Below are 11,011 nucleotides of genomic sequence, written 5' to 3' on the forward strand. Positions count from 1 at the left end.
TATTTAGATGCCAATACTAAATCACCGTTTACATTCAGAATACGAGTATAAAAAATAAACACTTTTACAAACGGTGACTAAAACTTAAAATTAAACATTAGGTTAGAGAAGATTGATAGACTCTTATTCCATATTTAGTAAGTGACATAGATTTGTCTGGCTGGGTGCCCTACTTCAACACTTATTTAGAGAACCCCTTCAACTTAACCACCTCCCACATGGCCACATATTGGAGGCGCCCCCTTAAAACGCCTCCAGCATAAGGTTTGTGGTACAGAAAAAATAATCCACTGACCCCGTATCGTCATTGAGAGTGAGCGTCTGCTTATCTATTAATTGGTTAGGACATACGATACTCATACATGGTTCAGAACTAGAACGTGGCCATTCTCACAGACCAATGTACATGAATCAAATATCAATTACCACTATCAAATAAAAACACACCTTGCTATAAATCAACTAATTCATCTAAGTCTCTATCATTTCACTCTGCCGCTACGCCCTAACACAAGACAAATATCAGCTGACAAATTCCAGAAAATGCAAAAACACTTTGCAATTCATAGAAACGGCTTACAAAAAACTTTAATATAAATACTAGAGCATGACCCGTGCCTTGCACGAGTTTTCATGCTAGTTGTACATTATTCACGAAAGGTTTACTCGATCACTGATTCAATTTGTAAAACTTCTTAAGGTAAACAATCTGATCTACAAATTAAATATCTGTTTTTCGCATGGATCCTGTGATGGGTTTCCAAAATTCAGGTTTTTCACATTTTTAATCATTATTTCCGTTGTATTTTATACCTCGAAATATATTAAAGTATATTAAAGGTTGCATTTTTAAACCCTTCAATGATGACATAATACTATACAATATTTTTGAAATATATTAAAGTATAACATGATATGACATTATGTAATATAATGTAATATAGCATAATATAATAACACCAGGTGAAAAAAATAGTTTTTAAAAAATTATAAATATGTAAGAAAAGTCTGGTTGCTCATAATTTTCAATTTATTTAGATAATATGTTTTTTTATTAACACAGCCTTCTAACTATCGTTTGCAGCACAGAGCACAACACAAACATGAAACTGCATTTGAAAAAGAAATGAGAAAAGCAATCCACACATGTAAAGCCTAGAAAAGAAAAAATAAGATTACATTTATGATTTATCAGTGTATAGAAGTCACCATAGAGTATCAAATCAAAGGTTTTGATTTACTAACATAAAAAATTTGGGTCTACCCCTGGCTTTTATGATTAAGTGTCTAGTAAATAAAAGTAACAACCACTAAAATATAAATACGATTGTTGTGATATTTCTATCAGTTTAAATCCTACGGTTACGGTCCTAGGTGTTGACGGAGGAATCTGGTAACAACAAAGATTGAGGTTTCTTGCCAGAACTAAGATCTGTGAGGGTGGTTCTTTGCCGGAAACTTAAGCGGTGTGTGGTTGTTTTAGGCTGAGATTGATCAGAGTAAGTGGTGGCTCTCTTATCAGCTCTTAACTTCTTACCCTCTCAATGTGCCTACGTACCCTTTATATAGGGATCAAACCTAACGTAGTACTCGTAGAACAGGAAGTCTAATGGACTTAGACTTCTTATCCCTAGGTCCAGTAGAAGCCCATCCAAAGTTTGTCTTCCGCTAGCTTTAGGAATGTCCAACTATGAGGCCCAACCGCGAAGGCCCAAGGCTCGTCCGTAATCGCAGGACTTCACGGATAGTGCATCTCCCTGCGCAAGGATAACACTCCGCTACAACTATCTCCCTTGATTTACCAATGCAGGTATAGCCACAGTTCACCCCAAGTGCCAGACGCGTCCCTGCCCCCCGAATGAGGATAACCCACCAGATAGCAGGACAGGTGATCCCAAGCTCTTGGGTGCAAAGTGCAGGATGACTCCAAAGTTCTCCAACGAGGACACCCGTTGAATACAAGAACAGAGCTCCCAAAGCACACACAAAAGTTAACCCCGCATCCCCAACGAGGACACCCGTTGAATACAGGAGGATGCCTTCAATCATCAGGCATACCCCTGGAGGCCTTCAAGCTTTTCACGGACATCCCCCTCCTTGACCGTCTCAAGGAGGGAATTCTTCAAAGAGTACCTGCAACAAATACGTTAGTAAAAATAACTCTCCACTGCTCCTTTCCATGCATGCTTTGTCCTCAGTTCATCCTTGAGAAGGCATCTGCCACATAAAGGACGCGTCCTAAGCTATTGGGCGCGTCTTGACCTTCATAAAGCCTGCATTATTTCTTTCTACTCACAATATTCCATAGAGACAGGACGCATCCTAAACCTCTGGACGCGTACCCTAACCTTCATTGACCACCATTGCTAGATACTTCCATCATAATGGACGCGCCTACCATCACCGGACGCGTCCTCCAGCAGATAAGTGCTTACAAATCTTCTTATAACAAAATTATCTCAAATAAACATTCCACAATGTGGGCGCGTCCTACATTCAGGGGCGCGCCTTCTATCTCCCTTTTCGAAGGACCACTTTGGTAAACACTTCCACTAAAATGGACGCGTCCTATATAACTGGGCGCGTCGCCTCTTTTGTACGCCGAGTTTGACTCTAATCAACTCGCGTCTGACCCGAGTCACTCCAATGCCAAATTTTGGGTATAACAACTACCCCCCAAATTCCATTTGCAGTTAACAACAAAATTGGATTTTTATCTTTGAATCCGAGTAACAAAATTTGGTCCAAAACAGTTGGACGCGTCATGGCCGCAGGACGCATCTTGCTTTTACTTTATTCTCATGGCACACAGCTATCATCCACGTAATCTTCCTTCTATAAATAGCCCAGTTACACCATATCACCATCACCATCCTTCTTTCTCTCTCACACAACTGCCATTGCCGCCCTTTTAAGCAGGAGTTTCAAGGTCCAAAATTCGGCGATCTATCCAGCCATTTCCCTATTTCTTTAGCTCAATCCAACCGCCAACTCACAAGGTACACAAATATTCTTTTACTTTCTTATTTGATTGAGTAAATCGAGTTTAATGAGCAAAAATCCGTTCATATGCTTCGAGTTTCCATGCACTGTTCTTAATTCTCCTTGTATGTATATGTGTATATATCTATAATTGTATCATACTTTGCTTCTTCAATCTTGTAGTCACATGTTTCTAGTTTTTTTAGAGAATTTTCCCCAAAATCGATTGTAATCGATTAAGATTCCATTACATTGCAACCATAACTGACGCGTCCTCCAATCAGGGCACGTTTTATATCCTATTATTTAAGACACGTTTAAGCTGCTCTAAGCAAGTGTAACATAGGGCCAGAGGCATCCTACTACAAGCCAAAAACCTCAAGGAATGGTTGTTTCTGATATGGACGCGTCAGACACACAGGACGCGTCACCTTCTCAGGACGCGGCTCCTTCTGGGGACGCATCCCCGCACAACGTAAGTGAGTTCAAAAAGAGGGTTCCTGACCCTGAGACATACCCCGTATCTCCTCAGAAATCTGATTCTCCCTTAGAGCATTGGGAACCTTCAGATGTAGAAATAGATTGTGACTGGGCGAGGCTCGGTACCCTTACTGAGGCAGAGAAGAATGCCAGAAGGAAAAAATAGGGTAAATTGGCCTGCATAGCCCTGGACTCAACCGCAACCGACTTGGAGATCCAGTGGCACATGAAATATTATGACATGGAGGGAATCTGGGCGCGCCCTCTTCGAACCATGAGGCCACATATTTTTAACATTGGGAATCAAAGGATCCCCCGAATGGTGCTTACTCCAAAGTTGATTTCTCTAGGTGTGGGCGCGCCCTTGCACCCATACATTAAGAAGATCCTGAAGTGGTATGACGTTGCTCCGATCCAATTATCTCCAAACTCATACAAACTGGCTTGGGCTTTGTACATGATGTACCAAAACCTCAGGCTGGGCGCGCCCTTTATGAAGGAATTCAGCTTCTTTTTCAGCATAAGAAAATCAATTCCTGATTATCACTTCTTCGTTGTCAACAAGTGGCTGAACAATAAGGGATTTAATAAGGGCAAGATCAGCCATGAAAGGGATTGGAAAGAACCCTTCTTCTATATCTATGACGTCAAGAGATCCCGTGTTTGTTTCAACCTAGAACCAAGTAAGTGACTCGCAAAACATGTTTTCATACACTGGACGCGTCCTCTTGATTTGGCGCGTCCTCCCTTTTCCCTTAACAAATTCTTACTATCCTTTATCTCTAGACAAAAGAGTCCAGAAGGAACTATCAGGGAAAAGGAAAAAGAGGGCAGACAAGGTTCTCCAGTATGCAGAGAAGCATTTTAACCTCAAGGACATGATTACAGAAGACAACCTCAAGCTAGTGGGCGCGTTATCATCCCGTATTGGCTCTATCTGCAAGTTCCGTGAATTTCATAACGGCAAACCCGTTCTCACAACTTCAGAAAAAAGCAGGGGCCTCAGCGCCGCAGAGGTGGTCAAGACTGACATTAGTAAGCAATTCAACTTAGAACAAGGTAAGTTTAAGTGAGGGAGGACGCGTCATAAATTTTGGACGCGTCCACAGCTACAAAAATTAGCTCCCCACTCAAAAAATATTAACTTACATAAGAATCAAAGGTGTTTCATGCACATACATCTACTAAGGGCATGTTTTTTCACAGGACGCGTCCTGCTTTTTCTATATTTCTACGGCTTGTGTTTTCCATAACCTGTCATAGCCAATATGTCTCTAGGAAGGGCGCGCCATATATGTAGGGCGCGTAATTCTTTGCTTGATACATATATGCATTACTCATATCTTTCATTTTCCTTGTTATATCTTTACGCATTTATACATTTTGGTTGCCATCTTTTCATGTACCTTCTTACTTTCATCTGCCATGCATGTAGAATTTTATATCACAATATGGGCGCGTCTTGTTCTCTGGACGCGTCTTCATGTATTTAACTAATATCCTTTCTTGTTTATATCACAGATATGGCCTCTCTTCCCAAAGGATTCGCAATTGGAGCCTCCAAAAAGCTAAGGGCCAAAAAAATGCCCCCTACAAAGGTTGATCCAAAGGAAAAAACCCCACCTCCTGTTGCAACTCCTTCTCCTCCACCCAAGATAATTGACACCACTGTGCTAGACATTCCCAAAAGGGTGGAGGACGCGCCCTCCAAATGCCAAAAGGTAGTGCCAGATGATCAATCCTTCGTGCTTCGATATTTGGGCGCGTCCTCAGTTGGGGATTTCACAGAGGATGAAGTCAGAGGTTGGACCTTCGGAACAGAGCAGCAAACAGAGGAGGCCATGGTGAGGGCTGCAGCTGAGCTCCACTTGCACGCTAGGCAAAGCGCTAATATGGCTGCAAGGCTTAGGGTGCGTCTTGCTGCTACTGACACTGCAAAGAGCCAGGCCGAAGACAAAGTTAAATCCCTGGAGAGATACATTACCCTGCTTGTCCAAGAAAAAGATGCTGAGTTCAAATGTCTGGAGGGGGCGAGGACGCGTCTAGAGACGGAAAAAGCTGTGTTGGAAGGCAATGTCTCCTCAATAGAGAAGCAAATGGATAGTGTCATATCGCTGAATTCCACTATGCAACTGGAGCTTGACACCCTAAATGATGATAGGCTGCATGGATGGACAGAGAAAAAGAAGCTAGTTTACCAACACGGCTTCCAGGCTGGGTTTGAAGAATGATGCTCTGGGTTCATTACCAATGAACCAGAGTATACATTTTCAAAGTTTGATGCAGATACCCAGATATGGGTAAATGATTTCAGGGTCAGGGTCGCAGACTCCATCAAGAACAAAAGGATTTTTCTAGGCTTAGAGGAAAAGGATGCGTCCCCTGATCCTGCTCCGCTTCAGACTCAACCTCCCCTTGCGGACGACCAAGACAAGCCTCAGGACGTGCCTCCTGCCTAGGACGCATCCTATGTTTTACATGTACTTGAACTATTTTAAGGGTGCGGGCCCCTTGAAGCCTTGCAAATTGTAGTGTCTATTTTTGAACTTTATTCGCTTGTACTTCTTTATGAAGCCTCTTTTCCTTACCCATGCATATTTTTACTTCAGTATTCTATTTTGCCATTCATATGGGCGCGTCTTATGTTTAGGACGCGTCAATTTTGACCATCACAAGTCAAGCAAATATCTGTTATGGGCGCGTCCTCTCAGTTGAATGCGTCTTAATTTTTTTTTTTCAAAAATATACGAGCATGGCCCCATGTTGTACCTGCGTATTTAATCAAGGCACAAAGCACAATCGGGCGCGTCTTAATGTTTTGACGCGCCTCACCTTCGATCCAAAAATACATCATCCTTCAGGCAGGACGCGTCCTTATCAAGGACTTTTTCTTTTTCAATTATGTTTTGTCAAAATTACAGTAACATTCAGTCTAAAGGAGCATCAACCAAGATAACTTGGGCGCGTCCTTGAAAATAGCACACTTCCTACTTCCATTTTACTTGAGTTTCATTGTTCCTTTTGACAACCACTACTTCAGTTATCATTCGTATAAAGCTCTCACTTAGGGCGCGCCCTATGTTTAGGACGCGTCATGCAACCAAGCAAACCAAGCAAATATCTTTTTGGAAAATTTCAAAATTTTATTTATAATGCGCTCTGGTGTCAAAAGTGCACCAGTCCCACGGCTACTATGCTCTGTGGGGAAAGTATTTCTAAAAAATGACCCTTCAACTAGTTCCAAGGTAAGTAGTACATGCATTACCCCCTAGGCTAGGAGGAATTTATTTAATTCTAGCCTATAATCCGGGCATAACCCAAAATAATAAAAGAAATACGTAAGGGGCCAAAGCCGGGCCTTACTGCTAATACTTTCGGAGATGTTCCGCATTCCAAGCTCGCGGAACCAGCTTCCCTTCCATATCTTCAAGGTGATAAGTCCCCATCCACAGGATGGACTTTATTCTGTACGGTCCTTCCCAATTAGCTCCAAACACTCCATGTTGGGGGTTCTTTGTATTGGGCATCACTTTCCTAAGTACCAAATCTCCCACCTTCAGCAATTGTCCTTTTACCTTCTTGTTATAATACCTTGCGGCGCGTTGCTGATACGCCGCTAGCCTTAGCTGAGAATTTTCCCTCGTCTCCTCTAAGAGATTTAAATGAAGCCTTTGATTAACCTCAGCATCTTCTTTCCTGTAATAATCTCTGCGAAGTGATCCCGATCCAACTTCCACGGGGACTATAGCTTCGTAGCCGTAAGTCAGCATGAACGGCGTTTCTCCCGTAGTAGATCGTGGCGTAGTGTTGTATGACCACATCACCTTCGGGAGTTCTTCAGGCCAATTCCCTTTGCGTTCCTCCAACTTGGTTTTGAGGGTATGCTTTATTATTTTGTTAACAGCTTCTGTTTGTCCATTGCTTTGAGGATGATAGACCGTTGCGAACTCCTTCTTGATTTTCAACTCCTTACATAGTTGTCGCAACTCCTTGCTATCAAACTGCTTTCCATTGTCGGAGACAAGCTTGTAAGGGATTCCAAACCTACATACGATTGAGTTGAAAATAAAATCCCTGATTTTCTTTGAGGTGATAGTAGCCAGTGGCATAGCTTCCGCCCATTTAGTAAAGTAATCGACCTCAACCACTGCATACTTGACGTCTCCTTTAGCTTTCGGCAATTCTCCGATAAGATCAATTCCCCACATGGCGAACGGCCACGGGCTTGCCATAGGCGTCAAGAGTGTCGCCGGCATAGACGAGTAGTTTGCAAAGCGCTGGCAGCGATCACATGCCTTGACAAAATTCGTAGCATCTTCTTTCATTGTGGGCCAATAATATCCCTGGCGCAAAACTTTCATTGCCAACGAGCTACCCCCCGAGTGATTGCCACAGATTCCTTCATGTACCTCTCTTAGGATGTAATTTCTTTCTTCTTCTTCAACACACCTAAGCAGAGGTTGGTTGAACCCTCTCTTATATAGGACTTCATCGTATATCACGTATCTTGCAGCCTGATAGCGGAGTCAGCGAGCCTTAAACTTATCCTCGGGGAGTATTCCCTTGCGAATGTAAGCTAGAATGAGCGTCATCCATGTTTCCTTGGGAGCCTCATCCACTTGCATAGTTTCTATCTCTGGGATACTAGGAATCTCCTGGATTTCAAGGGGGATGGATCCTAACAACACAGCCTCTTGTTGCGACCCTATTTTTGCCAGAGCATCCGCATTACTGTTCTTCTCCCGCGGAACATATTCCAATCTAACCTCTTTGAACATTCCAATCAGGCGCTGTGTACATCTCAAGTATAATTCTGTTCGCGGGCCTCGCGCTTGAAATCCCCCGTTCACCTGATTCACTACCAACTCTGAGTCACTTCTTGCAATTAAGTTTCGCACCCCCATTTCCAAAGCGATTTTCAGGCCATTAATCAGTGCCTCATACTCCGCATCATTATTAGTTACATAAAACTTGAAATGAATGGCGCTCATCAGATGGTGGCCTTCCGGAGACACAAGTACTATACCCGCACCTGCTCCTCCATTGTTAACCGCCCCATCCACATGTAAGATCCACCAAGGATGTGGAAACTCCTCCAAAGACTCCTCAGCATGAGGTGAATGTAGCATTACCAAAGCTTTATCATCAATTTCAGAATCAAATTCCAACAAGAAATCGGCTAAGGCTTGCCCTTTATCGCTGTTCGAGGTACATATTCCAAATCAAACTGTCCCAACTCCACAGCCCATTTTAGCATTCTGCCTGATGACTCTGGTTTGTGCAGGACCTGTCGCAGCGGGTACGCTGTACGAACTTCAACTCTATGGGCTTGAAAATACGGCCGCAATTTTCTTGACGCAAGAATCAGGGCGTAAACCAGTTTCTCCATGCTTGTGTAGCGAGTTTCAGCGTCGTGTAACCGTTTGCTCACGTAGTACACTGGTGATTACTCCCCATCTTCTTCTCTTACTAGAACTGCACTGATCGAATATTCAGACACTACGAGGTACAGTATTAGAGATTCCCCATCCAACGGCTTTGATAACATGGAAGGGTTTCCCAGTTGCTCCTTGATTCTTTTGAAAGCCTCTTCACATTCTGACGTCCATACAAAGTCTTTCCCCGCTAATTTAATCGCCTTGAAAAATTCCTTGCATCTATCAGACGACTTGGAAACAAATCGATTTAATGCGGCAATTCTCCCAGTCAAACTTTGCACTTGTTTCACATTGGTGGGTGCCTTCATATCCATCAATGCCTTGATCTTTGCGGGGTTGGCTTCAATTCCCCTGTGGTTGACAATGAACCCGAGAAACTTGCCCGACTCCACGCCGAACACACAGTTTTGCGGATTTAATTTCATACGAAACCTCCTTAGAATGTTAAACATCTCCATCAGGTGCTTGATGTGGTCACTCGCCACCTCGGACTTTACCAGCATATCATCCACATACACTTCCATAGTTCTCCCGATTTGATCCTTGAACATCATGTTTACCAACCGCTGGTAGGTTGCGCCAGCATTAATCAATCCAAATGGCATTCCTATATAACAGTATAATCCTCTCTCAGTAATGAAGGATGTATGTTCTTGATCGGGGCCATACATCGGAAATTGATTGTAACCGGAGTATGCATCCATAAAACTCAGCAACGCGTGCCCCGCCGTTGCGTCAACCAACTGATCGATTTTTAGCAGCAGGAAGCTGTCCTTTGGACATGCCTTATTGAGATTTGTGGAATCCACACATGTCCTCCACTTCCCATTCGGTTTCTTCACCAGCACCGGATTTGCAAGCCATTCGGGGTAGAACGATTCTTTGATTAGCCCCACCTCGAACCGGTCCACTTCTTCTTTTAATGCTATTGCCCTTTCTCCACTTACCGGGTGGCATTTCTGACGTATGCCCTTACAATTCGGAAGGATATTCAAACGGTGACACATTACTTCTGGGTCGATTCCTATCATATTTGAATGACTCCATGCAAAGACATCAAGATTTGTAATTAAGAAGCGGGTAAGACTTCTTCTCATTTCATCAGCCAACTGGGACCCCACTTTCAAAACCTTGCTCGGGTCATTTTTATCAACCGGTATAGATGTTGTGTCTTCGGCCGGTCCCGTCTTTTCGGCGGGCATAGGGATCCTGGGATCCAAATCGAAATCAAAGTCTCGGGGGTCTTCAACTTCCATTTTTGCATCTGAGGGCGCGTCCTCATGAGTGGGAGCATCCACCTCCAGACAGGGCGTATCTTTGTGCAACACAGATGAAGAGGGCGCATCCTCGTTTGGAGGAGCATCAACCTCAATTTCATTCAAAGGCGCGTCCTTCTTTCGAGGAACATCAACCTTGAAGTTATTCCCGAGACCTTGCAAAATCTCACTTCTTCCTTCCAACTTTTCCCCGTTAACCTCTTTCTGTATAATCGCCTCCGGATGGTTCACCACCACTTCTTCCACGTTATGGATCTTCGAAACACGTCCCCGCGTCAAAAAAGAGTTCCCAGAGATATAGGTTTCTTCCTTTTCGGGGCCTTCAACGAAATAATGGGCATGGACCTCTCCACTTGGTTTCGTATGAATATCTTCTACATCCTCAAATGGGAGACCTTTCCCTTCATACCTTCTTGTACAAAATTCCTTGACAGCCTTGTGATAGCAGTCACGTGACTCATACTGTGACCCTCTCAGACTGCCAACTCCGTTTAGCGTTGGGAACTTTATCATCAAGTGGTGTATCGAAGTTATCACCCTGAACGCTCGTAACCAAGGTCTGCCGACCAGCACATTGTGCGCGGAATCCTGATCTAGCACCTTGAAATCTATCATTTGGGTAACCGACAAAGCTCCTTCCCCGAGCGTGATGGGAAACCTGACAGAACCCATAACTCTCACTGCTTCCCCAGTAAAGCCATAGACGTGCGTATCTTCGAAATACATGTCACTATCTGGGAAACCCAGCTTTTTGTAGGTGCTGTAGTACAAGATGTTTGTAGAACTCCCATTATCCAAGAAGACTCGATGTACGTTCATTGCCCCAATAAGCAT

General features: G+C 43.4%; 1 protein-coding gene across 1 annotated transcript; it reads right to left on the reverse strand.

Moving 5' to 3' along the window:
- Window positions 1-8,641: 8,641 nt before the first annotated feature.
- LOC141685070 (uncharacterized) lies at window positions 8,642-11,011 on the reverse strand. Its single transcript, XM_074490192.1, has 3 exons — window positions 9,686-11,011; window positions 9,074-9,466; window positions 8,642-8,749 (listed from the first exon to the last, which is right to left on the reverse strand). Exons 1-3 carry the CDS (start codon window positions 11,009-11,011, stop codon window positions 8,642-8,644), a joined length of 1,827 nt encoding a protein of 608 aa, XP_074346293.1.

Source organism: Apium graveolens, chromosome 9 (assembly GCF_009905375.1).
Source record: "Apium graveolens cultivar Ventura chromosome 9, ASM990537v1, whole genome shotgun sequence".
NCBI classification, from domain to species: domain Eukaryota; kingdom Viridiplantae; phylum Streptophyta; class Magnoliopsida; order Apiales; family Apiaceae; genus Apium; species Apium graveolens.